Below are 26246 nucleotides of genomic sequence, written 5' to 3' on the forward strand. Positions count from 1 at the left end.
CCCTAGAGTCCCCAGGTAGGAGGCTAGAAGCCCCTTGCTGATCTAGGTGTTAACCCTTTAGTTGCTAGAATCATATGAAGGTCTCAGGGCCCCTCAGAGGAAGGGGTGATGAATGCAGACAGCAATGGCCATATCCAAGCATGTGTACTGCAGGAAATCTGAGGAGGCACAGGTTCCTGAGTACCATGGGACTCCGAGATAGGTTCCTGGAGGAAGAGGCTCTCCTGCAGAATTTGGGTGAAAGCAAGCTGGACAAGCTTGGACCCTCCAATTCTGTGTACATAGCCTTCTTGGGCCCCTCTGTAGGACCCCTCCTCTTTCCTGTTTGCCCCAAAGACACACTGACCTGGGGCAAATTATTGTTTGAAAGAAAAACCACGGATGATTTTAAAAATATGAATGAAAAGACCCCATCAAATCCTCCTTGACCTCAATTTTCTCTGTTTTGAGCAGTAGAGAAAGGTAAGATTCCAAATGGACCTGCTTTCCCACCAAATTGGGTTGGAAAAACAGAAGAGCTGACTTCAGCAGCTCTGTGGAGCCAGCCTCTGGTCAACCAGTCAGGGCCTTCAAAAACACCATTCTTAACCTCCCAGGACTCCCTGGGCTCCTGGGGAGGCCCTCCTGGACCTGGGTGGTGCCATGCTGTGGGTGACCCATCACCAGGGCACTCAGGAAGCCTGCATCAGCCCCAAGGAACCCTGAGGAGGATCTTCACCCCACAGACAGACCTGGGGAAACAGAGACCCCCAAAGGGAGAGAGTTTGGGTCCAACAGGTATTCAGGAGCAGGGCCTTAGTGCTCTGAGGGAGGAGTATGGCCGAGGCGGGGACGCAGGAGGCTGCTCCCCTCCAGGAAAACCTGCTGCATGGCTGCAGAACCCTGGGGTCCATAGTCATTGTCCCTTCCTGCATGACCCAGGAAGATTTAATCAATCTTTTAAAGAGAAACAGTGGAAACTTCCTAAGAGGCCAGGAAGCCTTAGGAGACCTCCTTGGTTCCAAGTTCAGCCAGCTCAGCTCTTGCCCTCTGCCTGAAGAAGGTGGGTAAGGAGGGCGCCATCTTTGGTCCACAGGTCCAGGTACGAAGGTCATTCGGCACCTTCTCTCCTGCCTTCCCGCCGGTCCTTCCCCTTTGCTCTCAGGGCTGTTGGCCTCACTCCCGCAGGCCTTCAATAGCCTTTTTGGACTGAGGTGCCCAACGGGCGATGCAAACACTCATGAGGTCCAGGGCCTCGCAGGGAATGACGCAGGAGCAGGAGCTCACCCGGTGCTTCTCAGACCAGCATGCCCGAGGTCACCCGGGAACAAAGCAGTTATTTATTTCTCCTTTTAGCTCAGAGTATGAAGAGAGAGGGCATTGTCTTCTATAGAAAGACGCTGAGAACTTTTTTTTTTTTTTTTTAACAGCCCTTCCCAAGCGTGTCCGTTTAAAGAAGGCCCCAAGTCTCCAGCACTTTGTGGAGGGCTGACAGAACCGAGCGCACGTAAGAATCCCATCCGCAGCCGGAGGAGAGACGGGCAGTGTGTGTGGGTCCGTCGGTTTCAGGCCCCATCGCCCGGAGACCCCGCACCGCTGGGGAAAGCGATCCCACCGAGCCGGGACTCCCGCGCACCTGGAGCGCGCTCCGCGCTCACGTCCAGAGGGCGCTGCAGACTCGCGCCCACAGAGGACCAACTCACACCCTCTCTGCTCCCCTCCCGGGCAGCGCCCCAGGACCCTGGGCCGGGGACGGAAGGAGGTGCGGCCCGGCCTCACCACCGCGGGTGCAGCCGAGCTGAAACGCCGGGAACCACAGCTTGCGGGAACCACGGCTCCCGAAGGCGGCGAAGTTCAGCCCCTACCCGGCGGGAGCGGGGCAGGCTCGGACCCTAGGGGGCGGGAGGGGCGGGGCTTGGCCGGGGGTGGGGCGTTCCAAGGGGCCGGGCCCGGCTTGGTGGCTCAGGGGGCGGGGTTCTGGGGGGTGGGGACTGGGGCTGGCCTCTAGACCTGGCGGAGCTGGGGGTGGGGGGCTAGTTTTTGCAACGGCTAAGGGCCTCTGAGTTTATTATAAGGCGGAGCTCGGCGGGAGAGGTGCGGACCGGATCCGATCCGAGCGCAGAGGAATCCGGCAGTAGAGAGCGGACTCCAGCCGGGGCACCCCGAAGCCCTCGCCTAGGACAGCAGAGCCCTGGGCAGGCGTCCGAGGGAGCATCGCGCAGCGCAACCCGCGGAGCCGGCCCTCAGCCCCGACCCGAGCAGCCCGCCGAGCTCCAGCCGCCGGTCCGGGCAGCATGAAGCGCGCGGCGCTCTGCCTCTGGCTTTGCGCGCTGGCGCTGCGCCTGCAGCCGGCCCTCCCGGTGAGTGCGGCCCGGGCCGGGCTGGGAGGCGGCGGGAAGCCGGGGCGAGCCACCGGCCGATGCCGGCAGCGGCACGTGGAGGGGGAGGGGTAGCGGGGACTTCCCTTCTTCCCGCGCTAGTCCAGCGGGCCGGGGGACGGTGAGCCCCGAAATCAGGGCTCCACCCCAATTCTCTCCGCTGTCGGTGGGCGCCGCCCGGGTCCCGCTGCTCGGGTCGGGGGGCTAGGGCGCCCCGCCGAGCGGAGCCTGCGCCGGGGCTCCGCGCTCAATTATGTAAAACGTCTCCACATGTGTCGGAGCCCGCCAGCCCGCCGCGGCGCCCGGGGTCGTCCGCTCCCACCCCCTCGCCCGGGCCACCGCGGCGGCTAGGCCCCCGCCGGTGACCCAGGGGATGCAGTGACCGTGGCCACGGCGCCCCTCTCGCAGACCCTAATTCAAACCAGACCCGCGGGCTTGCGCCCCAAGCGCCACCGATCCTGGGCGCCCGGCCCCTTTGCGCGGAGGCAAGTTTGGGCGCAGCTCAGGCGGCGCGGGAGCGGGTGGGTGCGTTGGCCCAGGGAGCCGGGCCGGGGCTGCGTGGGGTATGCGGGCGGCCGCAGGGCCCTCGAGCTTTCACTTGGCTGCTGAAGGTGAGCCGGGCCGGGCCGAGCCGGCAGCGGGAGGTTCCATGAAGTTGGCCTCGGAACGCTAGAGACCCGGACGAGCCCAACTTCTGGGCTACTGAAGTTGAGCTGGCCCCGGAGGGCGCGTTCCCGTGCCGGGCACGGCCGAGGCGCACGGGCGCCTTCCACGCGAGTGGACCCGGGAATGGCCTCCCCCTCCCCGGCTCGGCTTTGTGCTGAAGCCGCGCGGAGGGAAGGCGGGTCCCTTGGCCCGCCCAGGAGAGCTGGGGAGAAAGAGGGACAAATGTGGAGCTCGAGGCTGGGGGAGGCCTTTGGGTAGCATGCAGCATCCACTTTTGGCGGGGGTCATTCTCTTTTAAAGAGGGACGTGGCCGAAAAAGAGCGGCCTGAGGGTCCCCAGAAAGTGAATCTCCCGCCCCAACCGCCGTCCGCTAGCCCGCCTTCCCCAATGGGGGCGCTTTGTTCTCGGCCCCTGTAACCCTTCCTGGGAACCGCCCCGCAGCGGCGGCCCCTTGACGGGATCTGGGACCTGGGCCGCCGCCAGGTGTCAGCGCCGGCCGCCGGGTGCCCACGTCCACCCCCCAGCTCCCGCATCCGGCGCTGGAGTCGTGGAGGTCCTCCCGGCGGGCCGCTCGCCCATCCCTGGGGATGCAGAGGGGAGGTGTGGAGCCGGGGGCTCTTCCCCTTCCGGAAGTGGCGGTCTCGCCACCACATCTGGACAGCTCGACTTCCCCAGCTCTGGCAAAAGGAGGCGCTTGGGCAGGGAAGGAGCGTTGCCGGGGTTGGGGGTGGGCACGCGGGTCCCTCACTTCTAATGTGACATCTGGACAAGTGACCTGCTGTGAGAGCTGCCCACTATAATAGTACCTACCAGTTAGCGAGAGCTTTGGGGTATTTTATGGGGGTCTGGCTCACATGAGGGGAGGTAGGTACTGTGGTTTTTGAGGCTACCGTGGAATGTGCCTTCCCTGCTTCCCGAGTGACCTGGATTTCCAAACATTTGAAGTACAGGAGAGGTCCCTGCTGCCTGTTGAATTGCGAGTGAGTTGGAGTGTGTCGGGTGCTGTATCTGGAGAGCCACCGGGAGGGATATGATTTCTGAGCCGGGTCTCTAGTGCACTCCTGGCTTTCAAGTCCAAGACGTTGCTCTTTAGGGTTGTGGTTTCTGCGGGACTCAGATCGCGCCTGGAATTGCAGTTAGGACTCTGGAGGAGACAGTGGAGCGCTTGGCTTACCTCCCTGCCCCGCCTGGCATCACCTCCTTGCTCTGCTCTCTCCAGGCCCAAGATGGGGCCTGAGCAGGGGATGCCAGGGTGGGGCGCTCCACCTATTTCCAGCAGGAATCAGGGGGGCTGGTGGGTCCTTTGCCTGTCTTGGGTGAGGCAGACATTCCTGTGAGCTCGGATCCTCCAGCGCCCCTTAACCCTGGGAGGCAGATGGAGTTTGGGATTCTCTATGAACTGAGTTTCCTGGAGTTTTCTGTGGGCTGGGTAGGGCCAGATACTGCAGTATGAGGGGTTATTTCTTGCCCAGAAACGTTGACATTTTATGGAGACACAAGGCCCAGGAGGCAGGAGAGTCTACAGGGGGAAAGGAGGGAGGGAGGCCTTCCCAAGGAGGGTTTGCTCCAGCTGAGCTTTGGGGTCAGACTCCGGCTTGGAGCTTAGGTGCTCTGTTTTCTTTTTCTTATTTTATAAAGTTTAGTTTGTTTCTCTTTCCCAGCCCTGCCCTCTCCGTCTTACTGTGAATGCCCATGTTTGCCTAAGGGGGGGGTGGGGCGTAATGTGGCGTAAAGTGCCTTCCCAGAACCCTGCTTTACCCCTTCCCTAAAAGAAATAAGGCAGCTGCGATTTGCTTAAAATGGGAGAAGGTGCCCACAGGTGGCAGAGACCTGGCCTGTCCAAAGGTTCCCCTTGGCCCCAGTGGGAAGCAGGTCAGAACTCCCTGGGGACCAGCGAGGTAGGGAGTGACTCCTGGGCGCCTGACTCTGAATGGGCAGGGGAGGCTGCCAGGGCAGGAGCTTGCTCAAAACCGCTCCCAAGAGACGAAAACAGGTTTGTCTAAAAAGATTTCTCTGTGTGCGTGTATCTGTGTGTTTCCTGTGGTCTTTTGTTTCTGCCATGTAAGAAAAATTGCTTGTTCTGGAATAGTTATTTGCTGTTTTTCTCTCTTTCTCTTGTCTCTTTCTTGAAAGGCATAAAATCCCTTTTGCCTTAATTATGAGGGCCAGTGGAGACATTTCCCCGTGGCCTGGCAGAGTGGGTGGGGGTGGGGGAGAGGCACTAGCTGCCTCCGCTTGGGCTCAGAGCCTTGTAGAAGTGATGTCACCCCTGGCTTCAGCTCCACGGGGAGGGTGGAGCCAGTTTAAGTCTCTACCTGTGGCTCAGGATGGGGTCCAACAGAACCTCATTAGTGCAGATTGGTGGGGAGAGGGGTAAGGAAGGAGACGGGCCTGGAAAGAATTAATGAAAAGCTTGACTTCTGCAGTATTTTATAGAGGAATCTTTTATGTTGCAGCAGAATTTTGGAGTCTCGAAATCCCCTGGAATGAGGTGTCCTTGGTATCCAGGTTTTTTTGGCGAGCTAAGAATCCGTATTGCCCTCAAAAATACTCTTACTTCAGCAGGACTCGCTGAAATATTTGTATCCCTTCCTTTATCAACAAAAAAATGCCAGGCATGATTTAATCTCCTCTAGATGCCAGGGTTGTTGTCCTCATGGTTGTGCTTGGCCACGGCACTGTCTCCTGGGTTTACTGTGCTCTGAAGAGCGCTTTGCCCCTGTGCCTGGTGCCCCCAGGTTGCCCTGGTTTGAGTTCTGGTCTGATCTTTTTCCTTTGTCTATCCCTGTCTGAGAGCAGCCAGAAGTGACATTTGTGTGTCTGGGGTCAGCAAGCAGTTTTTCTGTACAGTTCCAATTTGTTGCTTTTTTTCAGCAGTGCTAAGAAACTGATCAGATTGGTTAGAATTATTTCTAAACCAAGAGTTTTAGGCTGACTAAGAGTCTTGCCTGTGAGTAAGGTTCATAATCTGTGACACGTGGATTTTGTGTCCTTTGTGGGCCTCACCTGGGACCTGAAGGTTTTATTGTCCCCCTCTGCCTCCCTACCCCCACCTAGAGTAACAAAGGGATGCTGACAAGGTGGGGCACTTACAGGCCTCCCTCAGTGAAGAGATGAGTAATCTCTTGGAGGAAGCACCTGAAGACACCCACGTCCCAAGTTCCTCACCCTGGTTTGAAAGTGACTTGCCTGTCACAGGTAGCCTGGACCAACTAGGCAAGGGCCATCGTTCTTTAGCCTTGACTGTTACTCTCAGCTTTGGTCCTGTCTCTGTCTTCACATATGTTTTATTTGGATTTTAGTTCATGTTTCTGAATAATCTACACCCCATACCATTTGGCAGGCCCAAAACAGCTTTGGATTAAGTAGAGCCCCAGGACTGATTCTCAACTCTGCCACCAATTCGCTTCGTAATCTGGGGTGAGTCACTGTCCTTCCAAGGCTTGTTGTCCTCATCTGTAAAGCGGACACCATAATACCTGTTCTCCCTGTCCTCATTCTGTCATTTGCGTATTCATTTCATAATGGATGTGTGAAAGTACTTTGCGATGAAAGTGCCTGAGGAAAGTTAGCTGTCGATATAATTAAGAGAGCCTGCTATCTCATGCTCAGTGCTTTCCTATATTCTTATTTAATCCCAACCCTTTACAATGTATATTATCGCCCTGTCTTGTGGACGAGGAAGCTAAGGCCCCTGCTAAGGCCCCTGCGGAGGTGAGCCCCTCCAAGGGGCAGCAGTGGCAGAACCAGGATTTGTGCGTGCAGCGTGTGGTGTGTGCGTGTGTGTGTGTGTGTGTGTGTGTGCGCGCGCGCGCGCGCGCGCGTGCGTGTGAAGGCATCAATACATCATAGGGCTGTCAAGTCTCCCCTGAGAAGCCTGGGTCTCGGGGGCTGGCTGAACCCTGAGAGGCCCTGCTGGGTGTTTGCTGGTCCGTCCTGGAGAACCATGGGTGTCAGCATTTTGGATGGGAGGGCGTTGGGCTGGGCTCAGCTGGCCTGAACGGTGCCTTTGGGCAAACCATGAGCATTGGGCAACATTCTGGGTTTGTGTTGGGTTTCGATGGCTGCTCAGGGACAGACAAGAGCTCTTCACAGGAAGCCTAGTGAAACCCAGCAGAGCACGTTGGGGAATGTGTGGGCTGTGGCCCAGGCAGAGCCCTTAGGTCTTTGGCTGGGTGTGGGGTCGCCTGTTTGGATGGTGCCCTTAAGCTGGACCCCTGTTGGCACCCAGCATGCACTGGGTGGACATTGTGGAATTGTTAAGCCTGGGAGGCAGGCTCTGTGACACAAGTGGGGTGCTCAGAACCCAGGACTCCTGGCTCCTGTGCTAGGTTTACCTCCTGGTCCCCTCCAACGCCAGGTCCTGCTGAAGGGGCAGCCACATGGGGAATTGGTCATTAGATGATTTCTAGCGTTGAACTGTTGCCTGATTGCCGTCTTCTTTTCACCAACCAATTTTGGAGTACTGGACTGAAAGTGCCCCTCGAGGCCCTGCCTGAGCGTGTCTAGAGAGAAGGAACAGGATTAAGGGAATCTGTGGAAAGGGGGCTTTTGGTGCCAGGATCCTGTACCCTTGAAGAGTCAGTACCATGTCAGTTCCCTCTCAGCTGTTCCAGCAGAGGTTGGATTGTGGGTGGGAACATGCATTCTGGAACCTTCCACTGAGTGGGACATGAGTGCCCTGACAGGCACCAGAGAAAGGCGGATGTGTGTGTGTCCAGGCTGTGGAGCTGAGGCCACACAGGCAAGACCTGGGCTTGGGGCCACTTCAGCAACTGTGCAGTTTCCGGTTGCAGGCACATGGGGAGCCCTCCATGGCCTTCCCCAAAGGACCAACTTTATCTGCACAATGTTACCAAGCCTGCCTGCCCTCAGGAAGCTTACATTTGGGCGGAGAGGCAGTACGAGAAGGTCCCTGGCATTCCCAGAGCTGAGACAGGCACACCAGCAACTCCCCAGTGGTCAGTGCTATGGGAGCCCAGAGGAAGGGGTGGTCTGAGCGTCCCCTGGAAGGTGTCCTGCTGCCTGTCATGCCAGGCGTGTTGGGCGGGGCCGTGAGAGTGGAGGCAAGCTTACAGAGCAAGGGGAGCCTACAGGGAAATCTTGGGGCTTGGGGCCGTTGAGCCAGGAGCCGGGAAGGGATGGTGGCCAGACCTGCCCCTCCACTGTGTCGTTTGCCTGGTGAACTTTCCTGTTGATTTGTGTACTCCGAGGCTTCCAGATGTGTCCCCTTTTGCCCCTGGGCCCTCTCCCCACCGGGAGACCCTCAAGGGTCTCGGACCTCCTGGCATTTATGGCTTTGTGGGTTGCCTAATTATATGTAGAGGATGCGCCTCCTCTGGCTTTCAGCCCTGGGCACAACTCCTCTGCCCAGTGGTTCACCAAGGGTTGCAGCCCCACCGGAGGCTGTGCGTTGCTGTTGTCAGGCTGCAGTCCCAGTTTTGGGAAGCCTGGTCACCACCTGGCTGCACCTTCCTCCTCAGAAGCTGGGAAGCTCCTTCCTCTCTGCATCCCTTGCTGGTGGTCTTTTCCCTTTGTAACTGCAGCTCTGACATTCCTCGGTCTTTGGCTGTAGAAGTCTATAGAAGTTATTCCTGCAGAGAAGGGCAGCCAGGACACCTGTCCTTCCTGCTCCCAGCTTAGCCCCCGACCCTGTGTTGCCTGGGCAGGCCATTGCCCCTCTGGGCCTCAGTTTTCCCATCTGCTCAAAAGGTCTCCTTCCCCTCCTCGGTTCTGAGAGCCATGTGGTTGCAGAGACCTTGTCCTGGAAAGGTGAAGGTGGCACTGTAGGACTTGTTTGGGGCTCATGGTCCTCTGCCATTATTCCTCTGGGGACTCGGAGAACTAGCTGCTCGAGGGTCATCTGTGGGATGGGCTACGCTGGTGGAGGCCAGGGTAGGCTGCGTGGAGGGCTGGATTGGAGCCCAGTGTGGGAGGCAGGGTGATGGAGGCTCCTGGGCAAGGTCGGGGTGGGGGCTGGGTGATGTTTTCTATACACACACACACACACACACACACACACTGGGGCATCCTGGCACCTGCCCCGAGGCCCACTCAGGCAGGTTGGGGCAGTGGGAAGGTGGGTGTGGTCATCAGCCCACTCATCAGCTGAGTCATGGTGCCAGGCCCATGGGTCCTCCCCGGAGACTTACCCAACCAGCCCTGATCCGCTGTGAGCCCACTGTGTGCCAGCGCGAGGTGGGGGAGTACAGCAAGGCGCAGGCTAGGGCCTGGGGGCCTGGCTTCCAGCCCTGGCCCTGCCTCTTTACTGTTGAATGGCTTTGTTCGTGGGTGTCTCTTGGCCTCAGTGAGCCCATCTGTGAAATGGGGGGAGGGGGCGGGGAAGCAGAGGTGAGGTCATGCTTTTGGGTGTGTTTGGCCTCTTGTGGCTGTGTGGTGTGACTGGTGGGTGTCTGTGGGGCTCCTGCTGCCCTAGGAGGGTTCTGTCTCAAGTGCTGAGGGGCTTTGTGAGCCCTACCTGGCTTGACCAGATCTAAAGCCCAGAGCCTGAGCACTTGCTGTGTGCACAGCCCTGCGCAGTGGGGAGGGGTCCATGCCTGGTCCAGGGGACTCATGAAAGAGAGGGTGGCCATTACTAGACAGGAGGGTTGGGCTCTGCAGATAGGCCAGGGGGGCAGTGACGATGAAGGGCGTTCACGATGCAGCACCTCATGGGTCTCCCCAGTCAGAGGAAGGGTTTTGTCCCAGAGATCTTCAATACAGCGGTTTCAAATCAGGAGCTTGGGCTGTAAGATGGAGCTGTTTCCTGGCCGTGAGAAGTGTTAGGGTAGGGGATCTCCCTGAGCGGGGCAGCAGGAGCTGCAGAAGCCACCAGTCCTACTCAGGGACCACTCTTGGGCACCATTGATCTCCAAAGATGTCGAGAGAACCAACTTTCCCGCCACCAAAACATTAGCTCAAATTCACAATCTTTCCCTCGTAGGGCTCCTTGGTGCTCTCTGTGGCCACAGTGGCCCTCTTTGGGTGCATTCTGTGTGACTCAGAGGGCTGAGAGACAGGATTCTGGTGCCTGGCCTGAGTGGGTAGGGGAGGATTGCGTGACCCCCAGGGTGGGAGGTGGAAGGGAACTTCTGGAGGGCTGAGGAGCTTGTGGCCACCCAAGGCATCTAGCATATGCCGAGTACCAGGGGGTCCCAGAAAGCTGTTTAGGACTTGGGCTCTGGCCTTGCTGTGTCCATGGCACCGACACCAGTGGTGGCTGCTGATGATCCAGGGACCTCACCTAGTTGGGGATGAGAGTGTGTCAGTCCTGTGGCCGGGCACAGAGTGACATTGACTCTACTCCCCAGCAGCTTCCCTGCATCCCTGCCGCTCAGAAAACTCTCTGCGGCCTTGGAGGTCCTATATCCCGGGAGTGTTCCGGACGGATATGACGGTCAGGTTTGGGCTTGCAGGGCCCTAGGCTGTAGGTGTTTCAGGAGCCTCTGGACCATCATAGAGGCTGACGTCACTCCAGCTTCTCCTAGAGAAAACCACAGGGGTGCAGTGCTGCTGTCATGGTGATCATATCTCTTCCAGGATGGGGTGCGGGGGAGGGTCTGGACTGCCTGAGATCCTCACGCTCTGCCCCCCATCTCCCCTTCCCGCCCTCACAGGTACTCTAAAGGAGACCCGGGGCTGGGGAGTGGACACAGGTGGAATTTTCCCTGGGGCCAGGCCTGTTTGTTGTGAAGTCCAGGAAGCCGACCCCTGAGCTTTCCGTTGTGAATCTGAAGCAGTGACTGAGGTGTCCTGGGCTCGGGATTGTGGGAAGAGCAGAGACCCGCCCCCCTCCCCCACCTACCCCCATCCTCCAGTCCAGGAGGGCCATTCTTACAGGCCCTGTCTAGGGGGCTGGCCATGCAGTGGGCGTGCTGGCCCACCTGTCTTCCCCGTGTAGGGGCAGCCACCTGAGCTGGGTCTGCCTGCCTTCGGGGGCTCCAGTCTGGGGTCCTGAAGCCTTGGGGTGGGCGGAGCGGTGGGACACAGAACTAGCTGGCTAGTCTGCCTTGGTTCGTTCCAACTCGGGCTGGAGCAGAGAGGTGTGCGGAGGCTGGGAAAGGCCTAGGACATGGAGTCTGCCCACCTGGATCACATCCCGGTTTGTCACTTCCTCCCTGTGTAATCTTGGGTGCAATTCTTCCCCTACCTCCAAGCCTCAGTTTCCTCATTTATAAAATGGAGTTTCTCATATCCTGCCTCAGGGCTTTTGGAGAGATTCAGGGAAGTAACATGTGATATGATTGGGGCCTCTTCCTTGCCTGGAGCAAAGGGGAGCACATCCGGGTGAGCCCTGAGGCTGAGCTGCCCGGGGAGCCCCTGGGAGCACCCTGTTGCCGAGACTGGGGCAAGGCTGCAGTCTGACCCGGCGGGCATGTGGTCACAGTGTGAGCTCCCCCGACCCCAGCCTTCCTGACGTAACAGGGTCTGCAAACATGGCTTTTGCCCCTTCTCAGGAGCACAAGCCTTCCCTGGCAGGCCAGACTTTGCTCTCCTCCGCCTGGGCCCCTGCCAGGGGCTGCCTCCTGACCTGGGGAGGTGTGGGCTGGGCTGGCAGCAGGGGAGCAGACCAGGTAACCCACACACCGGGACACCTGAGTCAGGGCTCTGGCCAGCTGAGCAGGGCCCCGGTTGTGGGGCACAGTAGCCGGTGTCCTTAACTTGAAACTGCAGTTTGTCCAGGAGAAGAAGCCGGGTTCTCTGCGGAGGCCGGCAACGCTGGGCCAGGCTGCAGGGTGCGGGGAGGGCCTTGCCTGTGCTGCCTCCGGTGGAAAAGATGGCTGCTCTCCTCCCACGGTGGGCGCTTCACAGCATGCCTGCTGGCCCCTACTTCAGTGGCCGTGTGCCCTCGGTCAGGTGACATACTCCCTTTGCCTCAACGTCCTCGTCCGTAAGATGGACGTGGTACTACAATCGAAGGTGGTTGTCAATATCAAATAAGTTCAGGGAAAGTGCTTAGATAAGTACCTGCCACGTAGTACTCAGTAATTATCAACTGTGATCATTATTTTTTTCAAGGCCCAATTCAGTTGTTTCTATTCTTTAAGTAACCCCCAGCCCAGGTCAGATGCTTGGATTCTTCTCCCACCCCTGACTATCCCTGAGCCCTGGGCAAGGTGTTGTGGCCACTTCCCTTCCCTGGGGTCACTCTGAGCCCCTACCACCGGGACTGCACCCACAGTCTCCCTGCCAGCCGCCTCAGCGCCAGCAGAGGCTGCGAGGGCGCAGGAGCTCCGCACTGTGCATTTGAGGCGGCTGTGCAGATCTCCTGGCTGGTCGGGAGTGGGGCAGGCCGCTTGGGCCGGGGTCCACCATGATCTGAAGGAGTGGCCCAGCCTCTTCAGACACGGCCTTCACAGAAAGCCCTGTCTTCCATCACCCAGGCCGGAAGGTACCAGCCCCACCCTCCCTTGGGACCCCCTGGGGCCCCTTCAAGGATACTGTGCCCTTCCTGTGTCCCTGTCTAGGCTTCCCAGCGGCCTCAGTGCCCTCTCAGCCCGAATTGTACTTCTGAGAGGCAGGTTCCCAGGCTAGGCCATTGTTCTTCTGTCTGTGGGAGGAGAAGCCATGTACATCTGTGGCTCAAAGGAGGAACAAAGGGAATTTAGTCTTCCTTTCCTGGGTATGGCATTGCTGGTATCCACATTCTGACAAAGGCTAAGAAATTTGCTCTTGGCACCTTCCAGCCTCCCTTTTATCATCCTTTCTCATCTCCTGAAGCTCCTACCCACCCCCAGCGCCCCAGTTCCAGAAATAGCCCCTCCCCCACATGGAACTAATTTATGCTATACTGTGAGTGACTAGTACCCCTTCACCTTCCTAGAGGCATTTTCCTTTTCAAGGGGATAGTACGTGATGACAGGAACGCTGATAGGAGAGATTTTGGTGATAAACTTGGCGCAAGTGCCCCCTCCCCCCATAAACACGCAGCTGGTGCTCTGGCTGGCTGCAGGTGTGTCAAAAGCTGCAGTTTCTGCCTCTGTGAAACTTGGGGACACTTTATTTAGCCAGTGCAGGGGGAGGGTGTCACTAGAAGTCCATATGCCAGAGGTGTTAGGCCCCCAAGCCTGTAGGACTGCTGTTCTAGGGAACCTTCTGGGGACCGGTTTGGGGAGGAGGATGGTGAGGGAGAGAGCCCTGCAGGGAGCAGCCAGGGCTGGGGGAGGGGCAGTGCTCTGGAGGCATCGGCTGCCCACTCTGTCCCAGAGTCACCTTGGTTTGGGATATCGGCAGCATCCTGCCTAGGCCACGACTCCCCTTGGGAAGGTGGCAATGATGATATCGAGTCCGTGTGAATCAGCGGCTCTGTCCCTACTTGTGGGTCTGCCCACTGCTGAGTCCCATGTTGTGCTGCGCCACCCCTCAGGTGGGCAGCCTGCTGTGGCCCCTGTGTCTGGCTGCCCCTTGGGGGCAAGCCCTGACTCTCCAACCAGAGAGCCACAGACTTGGCCTTAGGACCCCTCTTGCCACCATTTTGGCCACACCCCCATTGTATAGATGGGCAACCTGAGGCAAGGTTTTTCCAGTAATTTAGGAAAAGAGCCCAGACTGCAGCCAGGGTTCCCGTACTGGGTCTGATCATTTCCCTTGGCCACCCTGTGGGCAGTGCTGTGGGTCCCTGAGGAGGGGGTGTTGGTTAGCCTTGGGGGACAGACCCCCTGTCTGGCTCCCAGAACAGCACCAGGTGCCGAGGCTGGCGGTGCTGGGGCTGGGCGTCCTTGCCCAACGCCCGAGTGCAGTCTTGCCCTGCCCGGCCCAGGTTCTGGCAAGTGGGGAAAAGCAGAGGAACTGGTCTTCCAGCTCTGTGGCTCCACACCCAGCCCTCCGCCCGGCCGTTCTGAGACTAGTCCTGGCACGCGGGCCGCCGAGGCAGGCGCCGTGGAGGGGGTAGGCATGGGGGTGCTGGCGGAAACACCGGCCCGGCTTGGGCATCAGGGCTGGCATTGGGCTGCTAGGTTCCCCCCTCTCTCAACAAACATCCCCAGCCCCTGGGGTACCCCAAGCAGACCCAGGGCCACGAGGCTCCTGCTGTGACCTTGACCTCAATTTCCCATCTGTGAAGCCCTGACATTACACTAACTTGAAAATGCTACTGGAAAGGGGTCTTTAAAGCCAAGCACAATGCCGGGGTCCCTCCACCTGAGGCCCTGCCTGGAACCCCCCACCCCACCCCCATCGAGGTGCCAGGGTGGGAACTGCTGAGGGGAGTATGGCAGGTGCCCTCAGGGCTGAAGGCCATAGGAACCTCCTTGGCCTGCCCGTTCTGTCCCCTCCTGTCCTGGGCCGAGCCCATCACTCCCTGCCTGTCCTGCCCCCAGCAGGTCCCAGCTTGCCTTGTTCTCGGTAGAGAGTCAGTGAGCTGATAAATCACTGTGCCTTTCCCCGGAAATGCTGATGCTGCCTCGAGGCCCCTGGGGGCTCCTCCCTCCTGGGAGTGGCTCCAGCGGGGAGATTTCAGGGTCCTGAGGCCTAACCTCAGCAGCCCCCCTGGCAGGCCGTGGAGCTAGGAAACAAGCCTTTGGAGAGCAGTGATGCGTCCACCACCACCTGCACATCCAGGGGCAGGTGGGAGCCCAGTATCTCCTGGGCCCTGGGCTGCAGCTGGCCCCTCCCACCCACCCCCCTGCATGGGTCTGTGGCCCCCTTATCACCCCACACGCCCCAGCCTAGCCTGTCAGAGCCATAAGGGAGTTTAGGGTTATCCAGCCAAGCCCTTTCCATTGTCCAGCTGGGGGACAGGTCCAGAGAGAGACAGAGAGCTGCCCCAGTCACCCAGCATGGGGGCTGGGAGCGGGATCTGGCCCTTGCCCTGAGACCCTTGCTCCGAGGTGCTTTGGGTCTGACCCGCCTGCCTGGTCAGTGCATAGTCAGGGCTAATGGAGAGGGTCGAGTGGCTCCCCACAGAGGGAAGGTGGTCACAGGCCACACTGCATTTTTGCAACATTCCCTCTCCTGGCCCCTCACTGGCACCCCTGAAATTGCACACGGAAGCCCTGCAGCCTATGCTGCCCTCCCGGCCTTCACCTGTGGGCCCAGCCTGGCAGTTCTCCTCGCTGAGTCTGCCAGCTGTGGCCTCAGGCCAGCTGAGGAAGGTGGTGGGCGGGGTCTCAGCCCAGCTTCAGGCAGATGCTCCTGCTTTTCTTCGTGACCTGGTTCTTGCACTGCTAGGAATCGAGCGGGCTGGCGCCTCTGGAAGTTTGGCAGATCCCTCGGCTCCTCCGGGAGGAGGCTGGGCTAGCACCATGGTGTACTGGCTGCGAGAGTGGACGCATTGGAAATGTAGGGAGGACATGCCAGAGCCTTCCCCAGTCCTTTTGCCACTAGAGCTTGTTCACGGGGCTCTGTTGCTATTCAGTCCCTTGTGTTTGAACTCTGGACTCAGTTGAGGGACCTGAGTGGGGGTCTTGCCCATTCACTCCGGGGGAGGCCTTTTCCTCTCTAGACCGTAGTTCTCGAAGTACATTCTAGGGACCCGCCTGCAGGACCTGGGAGCTTGTTAAGCGCGCCACAGTCAGCCTCTGGGCCGGAGCTCAGAAGACTTCCTTTGTCACTGTCTGCTGGTGATTCCTGGAGACCCTGAAGCTGAGAGCCCCTGGCCTGGATGTAGGTCATGGTTTGTACGTCACCCTCGGCCAGTGTGGCATCTTGAAGTGGAGTTTGGGGGAGAAGGCTGGGGTTCTGCCGCTCAGAAACCTCAGCCCCAGGAGTCGTGAGGTCTGGGGAGGAGAGAGTCAGCCATTTCCCTTGGATCATAGATCTGACCAAGAAGCCGGGGGGCGGGGTAAAGATTTCTAAATAATCACAAAGCTGTTTTAAGCTTCCGAGGACGTTTGTTGTTGCGTGGGATCTCCACGGGATGGGGTGACGAGTGTTGGTCCTGGCGTGACTGTGGGGCCCTGCTGCCTTTGACCTGGCAGCCTGGGCTCCTGGAACAGGTCTGGGACCCTCCTGTCCACCAGCCCCAGAGCTGGCGCCAAGGCCTGGGGTCCTGGCTGTGACCCAGCTCCTTGGATAAGGGGCAGCTCTTTCTGTCTGGTTGTGACTAATGGGACTTCAGTGACTCGGCTCCCACCCACAGAAGCCAGGGCTTTCGTGAGCACACGGAGCAGTTACAGCCTCCCTTTCCTCTCTGCTGTGCAAAGACTGCGTGTCAGAGGCCCAGCATGGCCGAGCCACTGTCCCGGGGCTAGCACTGTCCTCTCATGGGCCTGGCTGGGGGCTTCAAGGCCCGGCCCTAGCACCCCCCCGTAGGGAGGCCCTCTGTAGCCCAGCCTCCGTCACTGGAATAGGGCACCTGGCTGTGTGTCCTGGGGGCTGGGAGCTCTGCCAGGGCTGGGACCAGATTTTCTTACCCTCTTTTTTCTCCAAAGTCCATGGACAATTTTTGAAGTTGAAGATTTTGAAGTCCCCAGATTTTTGAAGTTGAAGACCTATTAAATATCAAAATTCCATGACCTATTGTAGGTGTAGAATGTGCTGGCAAAAGCAACACGACCCTGTGAAGTCAGTAGTGCTTTTTAAGGGAATTGTGTTTTATCTGTCACTCAAGCCAAGCAGCAGGTGACACACATGTTAGTGATTCAGGGTTTGCGTTGGAAACCATAGGTCTTTGGACCTGGTAGTCTCAGGTTGATGGGGTCGGGGTGGGTGGCAGACAGGCGGCCTCTCTGGTTTATCAACTGGTGCCATCATCCTCACTTGAACCCTCCAGAGATGGCCACTTGATAGCTGGGTTTGTGACCCAGCCGAGGAGCTTTTATGCCCACGATGTCGTGGACAGGTGGGCAACACATCACGCCCCTCAGCCCCAGGGCCAGCCAGGGCAAGGGGCTCTGCTGAGACGGAGGTTGCCAAGGAGGGTGGCCCTCTCTATGACCAGTGTGGGTGGAAGCTGGCAGGACTTGGCTTGAGGCTGCCTTCCGGAAGGCTCTGTGCCAGCCCCTCTGCCCACAGACTCCAGTGTGCTGGCGGCGGGTGATGAAGGCTCTCAGCCCCTGGCAGCCCTGGCCCTGTTCTGGTCCTCACCCTCCTCACTCCACCTCTCAAGCAAGGGCCGGCACCTCGGTACCTTCACCACCGGGCCAGGGCTCTGGGAGTTGTACTCATGGGCTCAACCGGGTCAGGTGGTCCTTCAGGGTTGGGGACAGGGAGGTGGGGATGGCAGGCGAGGCTCTGTTCCTGTCTACCAGCCGTGCTCAGCCTGGCCCTGCTGCCTCACCTGCAGGTGAACTGTAGGAATCAAAGGGTAATGGGTGGAAAGTGTTTCCTGTCTCAGTGAAGGCCTCACACCGTCACACCCTCCTTCTGGGATGGTCCCCACCCTGCGCAGGGTGTGGCCAGGAGGAGCCCAGTATGGCTGAAAAGGAGGCGGATTGACCATTCCCCTCTTAGTCCCTGCCCCCTGGACTCCATGCGTGTGTTCCACGATCCCCCAACCTCCAGGGGAGCCAAGCCTTCTGGCTTTGGGCTTTCCAATCGGTGTCTGCACTGTGGGTGGGGCAGGGGGCAAGGTGGCCCTTGCTTTGAGCAAACAGAACAGTGCGGAAGCCTAAGACCTTGCACCATAAGGTTGTTGATTGGTTACAAGAACAGCTGATTTTCCTGGGATTTATAGAGGTTCAAGGCTGGTTTGCTTTTTGCCTTCCCAAGCAGCCTGAGGCAGGCTCCAGGCTGAGCCCACCTGTTCTTGAGAGGGACAGTTTGCTGCAGGTTGTTAGGGCGGCAGGCCTGGTAAATGAAACCGAAAGTCTCGTGGAAAACTCCAGTCAGCTGGCACCTTGGTAATCCAAGTTCAAACTCAGCAGTTTCTGCTAATTTCCTCCCCAGGGGGCTGCAGGCTCCCATTTTCCTCATCCGAGGTGCTGTCACAGAAGGTCCAAGCTGGAGGAGGTTTGGGAAGTCACTCTAGCCATCCCTAGAGAGGGGAGAGGCTCCCTGAGGCCAGGGGGCTGGTTTCAATGGAGAAAACATTTGCTTAAGAACTTGTGTAAACAAGATCACAGTGGGATAAGCAGAGGGAGCTAAGGGAACAAACTGTTTTTAGGGACTGGCAGACCCAAAGTGCTACCCAGGCAGGGGAGAAGCCCTGCTCTTGGGAAACTGTGAACCTGTTGGGGCTTCTCTGTGTGGGTGAGGGGCCGGCCTTCCTGCGCCTGCCTGGTTTCACTTAGCCCATCTGCAAGGAACAGTCTCAGCCCAGAGGCACAGAGGGTGGTGCCTCTGAGGTTGGAGGGCCCCAGTGTGCTTCTCTGCAGGCCTCCGGCACTTTACCTGTTGACTAGGGTCTGGATGCCATGACTCTGGCTTCTGCTGGAAGGTTCGGCACTCTTCATAACCCAGTGGAGTTGTGGGTTCAGAGCCCCAACCCCCTGCCCCATCCTGAGCTTTCTCTCCAAGGGAGGGACTCGGTGCAGCAGGAGCGGGCGGGGCAGAGGCCTTGGGTGAGTTGGGGGGAGCACCCAGTCTGTGCCTATCTGATGGGTGGTATTCTTTATTGCTGAAGGGTACAGGCTTGGGGGAGGCTAGGGGCAGCATCAAAGCTCTGTGGAAGCATCACAAGTGTTTGAAGCACCTGGGGATGGTAGAGATAGGTTGTGATCTGATGTGAGGGCAGGGATGAGCTGTGACTGTTCATTGTAGATGGGCCATGGTGGGCGGTGAGTATTCATTGTAGATGGGCCGTGAAAGGCCCTTCTAAGGTCAAAACCTTACTCTTGGTGGGGGGCGGGGGGTGCAGTTTTGCTTTTGTACTTTCAAAGGAAGTTCAGTGTTATTTCTAGTCTTGCAGTTTCTACACGTGTCTCATGTGTCCCTGAGACCTGGGCCCTGAGCTGGGGAGCTTCCACCTGATCCAGCTCTACTCCAGGGCTGCCTCAGGAGGCCAAAGGTCATGTCTGTCCCTCCCTGCTCTACTCAAGAGTGAGGCCCTTGGGCCTGTGGCCAGGGCTTGGCAAGGCCTCATGGGCCGAGGTTGCCCTGTTCCCTTGGAGCCCAGCCTTAGGCGGGCCCCTCTGACAAGTCTGTGCAGACGCTGCTGGCGAACTGGCTCCCCCCTGCCCCCTCGTCTCATGAAACCCTGTCCACCTCCGTCCCACCCTCTTTCAGACAGGCCTGCTGGCATCTGAGGCTGCCGTGTGCCCCAGAGTCCCTCTTCCCCAGGCTGAGTGGCTCTCGCTCCCTGGTCAGAGCAGTGGCCTTTGTTTGTGGGTACTTGCTCTGTGCCAGGCTCTGTTAGGATCTTTACTTGCATAACCTCATGGAACGTTTGCACCAGTCACGGAATGTAGGTGTTACTATCGTCCTCAATTTACAGATGGGGAGACTGAGGCCATAAGAGGGTCAGTGACATCCCCAGGGTCACATGACTAGTTAGTGGTGGAGGTCAGGCGTCTGTGAAGCCCGTGTGCTGAGCTGAGTTCTGCTGCTTCATTCATTCTTTGTTCTGGTCCCTGACATTGGGGCCCTCAAGATGGACGGTATAGCAGGTGGGGTTGTTTGGGTCAAAGCCTTGCTGCTGAACCGAACTCTCAACGCCACCCTTCCTGCCACCTGGCTGCTGGGTCTTCCTTTCCCCACTTGCCATGCTGGGACCAGGGTTGGGGGCAGAAGTGGTCCTGACTTTCTCCCTGCACCCCCAGGGTTTCTGCACAGGCCTGCTCACGGTGCGTGGCATGTTTCGTCTCCTCACAGCCCCTGCCTCAGGAACTGGGCATAGGTTTGCACTCAGCCTCTTGGAGCTGGGCCACGCTGGTGGCATTCCTGGGGCTGCCATTTGCAAACAGGGTCCATCCCAGGCCCACAGCCCATTTACTAGAGGCTTGGAGCAGAGCCCCTTCCAGATGAACCTCGTGGCTGCCCTGTCCTTCCTTCCCTGGGGAGGACAATACTCTGGCCAGAGGGCTTGGACCCAGTCCCTATTGTGGATGGGGGCCTGGGCTGGGTGTGGGAGGAGCATCGTGGCCAGGCCTGGGGCTGCCCCATGTGGGCAGTGTGGCCCTCGGGGTCCACACCCTGGTGTCCAGCGTGCCTGGAGGCAGTCTCTCTGGATCCACGTTGTGGGATTGTCCTAAGGGGCTCTTGAAAGCCCCTCAGAAGGGCAGCATCAGCAATCTTGGCCCCCAGAGCTCATGGCCAACAGCCCCCAAGACCTGGTGGGCTGATGGTGTCCCATGGGGCCCCCAGCCTGTGCTCCCAGTAACAGTGTTTGTGTGCCCTCCGAGAGGTCTGGGGCTCCCTCCCCTCTCGTGCGTCCCTGCACGCTGCACCCCTGCACCCCCCTGTGTTGTAGCAGCAGGAGTGTGTGAGGGCCCAAAGGGCTGCCCAGAGCTGAGGGTCCCAGAGCCACACGAGCAGGCTTCCTACGCGTGTGCCTGTGCTGTGCAGGCTGGGGTGAGCTCACTCGGCTGTCTAGGATGGGGACCTGGGAAGGGCAGGGCCCCACCCCGCCTCCACTCACACCTTTTTCTGATCCTTTTCCAGCAAATTATGGCCACAAATGTGCCCCCTGAAGATCAGGACGGTTCTGGGGACGACTCTGACAACTTCTCCGGCTCAGGCGCAGGTGAGGCTAACAGAGGCCATGGCTGGGGGCAGCGGCCAGGCGGTTGCCCGTGCTTACTGAGCAGTTCCTGCGGACACCCCCGCCCTGTCCCTGTCTGGCTGGGTCTGAAGGGTGGTGCCGAGGAAAAGAATGGGGTCCGTGCTGCACGGAGACGCCTGTTAGGGAGAAAACGCGCTCGGAGGTGAAGCTAGGGCTGTAGTTCCCCGGAGGCCCCAGGCCTGCCTGCTGCACACAGGCTCGTGTTCTCTTCGCTCGCTAGGCCACCTTTGGAAGGTTACTTGACTTCTCCGAGCTCCTGTTTTCTCATCTGGAAAATGGGAGTAGTACCTTGTCCTGATAAGGTTGTTTGGAGCTATAAGGCAGCGCAGAGCCTGCTGGGCAGTCGCTTTTCTATCCATGTTCCCTTCCCAGTTTCCCCTTTTCATGGGTGAGAGGAGTTTCTGAGCTGGAGGTGGTCAGGGAGGGCTCCCAGAGGAGGTGGCTCTTGAGGGAACCTTGGAAGAGGGGTGAGAACTGAGGGGGGCACGCCGAGGCCATCCGTGGGGGAGTGGCCTAGGCAGAGGCCTGAGCGCCGCAAGGTGGGATATGGCATCTGTTCTCGGGAGCAGGAGCCTTTCCAGGAGGGAGGGGCCAGAGAGGTGTATGCGCCCCTAACGGATGCCACCCCCACCTCCGTTGCTGCAGGAAAGCTCCTTTCCTGATGGCCTTGGCACCTTTGTCATGGCTCCAGAAACCAGGCCACCCCGGGCATGTGCAGCGGGAAAGGTGGCTCTCCATGTTCGTTTTCCAAGTCAAGTTCAGCGTCAGCTAGCTCCATCCCAGGGCACAGCTTCTCGGGGGGAGGGAGGGTGGCTCTCCTTGCTGGTCTGGGAGTCAGAGCCTCCCTCGCAGCTGGAGCCTGGCTGGCCTGGGTGCCCTGGGGCCTCCCCCACACTGACACGCTCTGCTTCTGGTCCTGCAGGTGCTTTTCAAGATAGCACCTTGTCACAGCAGACCCCCTCCACCTGGAAGGACATGTGGCTCCTGACAACCACGCCTATGGCTCCCGAGCCCACTGGCCCAGAGGACACAGCCACCTCCACATCCATCCTGCTGACTGGAGGGGGGCCCGAGGAGGGAGAGGCTGTAGTCTTGGCAGAAGTGGAGCCTGGCCTCACCGCCCGGGAGCAGGAGGCCACCCTCCCACCCAGGGAGACCACGCAGCTCTCAACCACCCATCGGGCCACAACAGCCAGAGCCACCACCGCCCAGGCACCTGCCACCTCCCACCCCCACAGGGACATGCAGCCTGGCCACCATGAGACCTCAGCTCCCACAGGACCTGTCCAAACCGACCCTCACATTCCCAGCGTAGAGGATGGAGGGTCCTTTGCCACCGAGACGGCTGCTGAGGATGGAGCCTCCAATCAGCTGCCGGCAGGAGAGGGCTCAGGGGAGCAGGTGAGCGGCCTCTGCCTTTCTTGAGACATTGGGTGGCCCCTAGTGCCTGACACCCAGCAAGCCCAACACCCTGTGCCCTGTGAGCACAGGGTCCCACTTTCCCCTGTCCCCAGGGCCTTGCATAGAGCAAGACAGGCTACTCATGAGATCGGAGCCACAGATTCCTTAAAGATCACCCAAGAGAGGGCTTCCCAAACTTAGTCGAAGGCCCTGCTGCAAGGGTGAAAATTCTATTAATACCAAGTCTTATTTTTGATTTTATAGCATCATGGGAATTTTACACATTATACTAAAATAAGCCTACTTATTTCCGTATAAAAAAATGTGTGCTTTGTATCAGTTTTCGTGATATCTGTGCCACGGTCCAGCCAGGGTCGAGTGCGATATGGCCAGAGGGCCGGGCTTTGGGTCCCAGAGGTGGGTCTGGGTGCTTCTGAGCAGGCGTCAGGTGAGATCACAGGCAGGCACTGGCCACAGGGCTGGATGCTGCTGCCTGCGGTGGCCCAGCCCCCTGACCTGCCCTGCCTTCCACAGGACTTCACCTTTGAAACTTCCGGGGAGAACACAGTCGGGACGGCCATGGAGCCTGACCACCGGAACCAGCCCCCAGTGGATCAGGGGGCCACAGGGGCCTCGCAGGGCCTGCTGGACAGGAAGGAGGTGCTGGGAGGTAAGTTTGCTCTCAGGTGGGGGGGGCAAACTCCTACTCTAGGGTGGGGGCGGCCGTCTTTAGCCCTTGGGGTGGGGCTCTGAGCAGAGCCAAGGCCACCTCTGAGGCTGCCTGGTGGCGGAGGGACCGCGCGGAGCCCCAGGAGCCGAGAGCTGAGCTGGCCCCTGTCCACCACCCTAGGGGTCATCGCCGGAGGCCTGGTGGGGCTCATCTTCGCTGTGTGCCTGGTGGGCTTTGTGCTGTACCGCATGAAGAAGAAGGACGAGGGCAGCTACTCCCTGGAGGAGCCGAAGCAAGCCAACGGTGGGGCCTACCAGAAGCCCACCAAGCAGGAGGAGTTCTACGCCTGACGGGGGCACCGTCCTCCCCCTCCCCCACCACTCACTAGGCCCCCACTTTTCTCTTCCATGAAGAACTGCAGGCCCTGGCCCCCTGTCACCACGCCACCCCCCCAGCACTCCGGCCCCGCTGGCCACTCCCTGCCCACGGAGTCCTGGGGTGTGCGGGGAGCTTCACTCTGCTTCTCTGACTTCCGCCTGCAGACTTGGGGCGCAGAGGGTTTCTCGCATATGACCTTTCCACCAGGCCAGCGCCTGGCGTCGCACCGTTCTGACTCGGTTTCCCCAAACTGGAGCAGCCCCTCCCCAGGCCCAGCTCTGGAGAGAAAGGGGACCCAACCGCTTTGGACCTGGAGGGCCCTCTGTGGGTGGGGCCTTCGGGCTGACACTTCTAGAGCACTTACTGTAGAACCAACAGTCCGGGGGCCTTGACCGCTGAGTGCCGGGGAGAGGAGTCAGGGCTCCATCAGAACTCTCGCTGTTCCGTGGGGAAGTCTAACTTAGATATCAACTTGTTTTTGCACATGTTTCCTCTAGTTTCTTTGTTCATAGCCCCTGTAGACTTTGTTACTTCTGAGGTAAGTTAAGTAAGTTGACTTGGTATCCCCCATCTTGCTTCCCTAATCTACGGTCAGGAGACAGCATCAGGGTTAAGAAAACTTGTTTTGTTTTGTTTTTTTTTAAACTAGGAGAACCAAATCTGGAAGCCAAAACGTAGGCTTAGTTTATGTGTTGTCTCTGAGTGTGTCGCTCATGTGTGCAACAGGGTATGGACTGTCTGGTGGCCCCATTTTTGGTGGCCTGTGGGCAGGCTGGCCAGTCCAGGCTGCCATGGTGCTGCCACTGCTTTTGAGCAGTCATGCCTGTGACCTTGAGCTCACGGCCATGCTGTGGCTGGTGCTGCCGTGACATCGGAGGAGCCCGTGTGACGTGAATGCTGGCGGCTCACACCGCAGACGGAGAGAGGACCTTGGGGCCAGGGAGCGGGTGGCCGTGGCCCGGAGACTCTTGCAGACCTCACCCCTCTTGTGTTTGGCCCCTCCCGGGGGGGATGCTTCCCCCTGGCAGTTGACAAAGGGCGTCTGGAGCACAGCTGACGGCGCACGCCTCCATCAAGGACCAGGGTCACCCTTAGCTCCTGTGGCCCTGCCCTGGGCTGGAATCAGGAATGTTTTCCAAAGAGTAATAGTCTTTTGCTTTTGGCAAAACTCTACTTAATCCAATGGGTTTTTCCCTGTACAGTAGATTTTCCAAATGTAATAAACTTTAATATAAAGTAGCCCTGTGAACTCTACTGCCTTTTTGCTTCTTTGCTCTGTGCTGTGTGTGGACGTGACTGGCCTTTTCTGCAAACACCAACGTATTGGGGCACGCGGCTGGCATCTCTGTGCCTTCATCTTTCCCACATGGAGGGATCCTGAGTCCAGAGTCCCTCTGGTTTATTTGTCTTTTTATTTTGGCTGAAATTCTTCTGGAGGTCGGTAGGTTCGGCCAAGGTTTTATAAGGCCTGATGTCAGCTTCTGTGTTTCTGGGCTCGAAACCCCGTCTTCTCCACGGCTGAAGAAGGTGGACGGCCCGGCCCGGCCCGGCTCGGCCCGAGGCTGCTGGCCCTGGTGGAGATGTGGCGCCCAGGCCTGCCTCGCACACACTTTGGACAGCCCTCCTCCCGCGCTTCCGCAGGGACCAGAGACCCCCAGCCCAGGACTCCCAGGAACTCCTGCACTTGCTTATTTAATTTGACAACGTTCCAGCAGCTCTGTGGGCTGGTCTGTGGATCAGAGACGCACTGCCAAGCAAGGGAACCTGTGCACTGGTGCTCGATACTGGGACTTTCTGCCCGGAGTGTATGACTGGACATGGCTTGCGGGTGGGGGAAGGGTTTTGTGACCGTGCTCATCTGGTGGTCCGTGGGACGGCGCCCATGCCTTTGGCTGGGCCCATTCATGTAACTGCAATAAACGGTACTTGTCATTTTGGGCAACAGCTGCTGTGGTGGTGGTTGAATCTCTTCCTGGCCTGGCGATGTCCTGCCCTGTCACCTTCCTGGGGTGGGACCCTACATCATTCCCTTCTTCAAGGGCACAAGGGGCTCCCTACTGACTAACTTTTGCTATCCTGGTTGCTCATTGTTGTGTGATTCCTGAAAACTCACTAGCAAGCAGTCTTGCGTGCCAAAGGTCAAAGGTCTAAAGTCATCTGCACATGAGGGAAAACAGCGTGGGAGAGCTGGGGGCTGAGGAAGCGCAGTGCGCCGTGTGCTGCAGGGGCCCCCAGTGTTCTAGGCCATCTAGCTGCCCTCCCGTACTCAGTCTCATCCACTCTCTGGCCCTGGGGCAGGTCAGCCCCTCACCCCACACCCCAGGCGTGTGCTGGGTGGTGCAGAGCAGGAGGGACCATTCTTTCCTGGCCTCTGCAGCTGCTGCTAGGGCAGGGCCTGCAGGCTCCAGGCAGCTTTGCAGGGTGGAGAATTCTCTTCCCTGTCACACATTCTGCTCCAAAGGGGTTGAAGGCAGAGGTCATTCATTCACTCAACAAACACTGAAAACACCCAGTGCCTGTTTTCTACCACTTCCCTGGACTGGATAGTGAAGTCCCAGTTGTGGAATTGGCCCCTAGATATTAATGCTTTTATTAATAGTGTCCCCTCCACATGAGACCTACAAGGTTGCAAGACTCATCCCCCTGGCCCACCTGCTCCTGTTATAACCAAATTAATTAACCCTCCCTCTCTCCGCCTCCCCCTCCCCATCCCACCCATCCTTAAGCCCTCTCTTGCCTGGCTTTCCTGCCCCGGGTCCCTCCACCCCAGGGCACCACCAGGACGGGGCTGTGCCTAAAACAGACTTTGCTGCTTGTTTGAGGCTAACAGTAAGGAAGCTGACATGCGGGTGTTTGAAGGTCATCTGGAGTTCCCTGGACACGCCTGCCCCAACCTCCTCTCAGGCTCACCTGCCGTCTGTGTCCCAAACCTCCTCCCCTTTTCCTTCCCTTCTTCATGTTCTCTGCCCGGCAAGGGAACAACTAGGCTCTATTTCATTTTTCCTCCCCTGCACGGCCCGGGTGTGGGAGTGTGTGTGTACGTGTGTGGGCACTGGGGGCTCACTGGATTGTCCACTAGGACAATCTAGCTATTTTCAATCTTTCAAGCTATTTTTCAAACAAATGAGCCATCTTCTCTTAGATTGTGTTGTGCTCTCAATTTGCAGCGGTCTGT

General features: G+C 58.6%; 1 protein-coding gene across 1 annotated transcript; it reads left to right on the top strand.

Moving 5' to 3' along the window:
* Positions 1–1984: 1984 nt before the first annotated feature.
* SDC1 (syndecan 1) lies at positions 1985–25007 on the top strand. Its single transcript, XM_069495194.1, has 5 exons — positions 1985–2339; positions 20502–20583; positions 21545–22023; positions 22558–22693; positions 22874–25007. The coding sequence occupies exons 1-5, from the start codon at positions 2274–2276 to the stop codon at positions 23041–23043; spliced, it is 933 nt and encodes a 310-aa protein (XP_069351295.1). The 5' UTR covers positions 1985–2273; the 3' UTR covers positions 23044–25007.
* The last annotated feature ends 1239 nt before the right edge of the window (positions 25008–26246 follow it).

The sequence above is a fragment of the Eulemur rufifrons genome, chromosome 19 (genome assembly GCF_041146395.1).
Source record: "Eulemur rufifrons isolate Redbay chromosome 19, OSU_ERuf_1, whole genome shotgun sequence".
Lineage (NCBI taxonomy): Eukaryota > Metazoa > Chordata > Mammalia > Primates > Lemuridae > Eulemur > Eulemur rufifrons.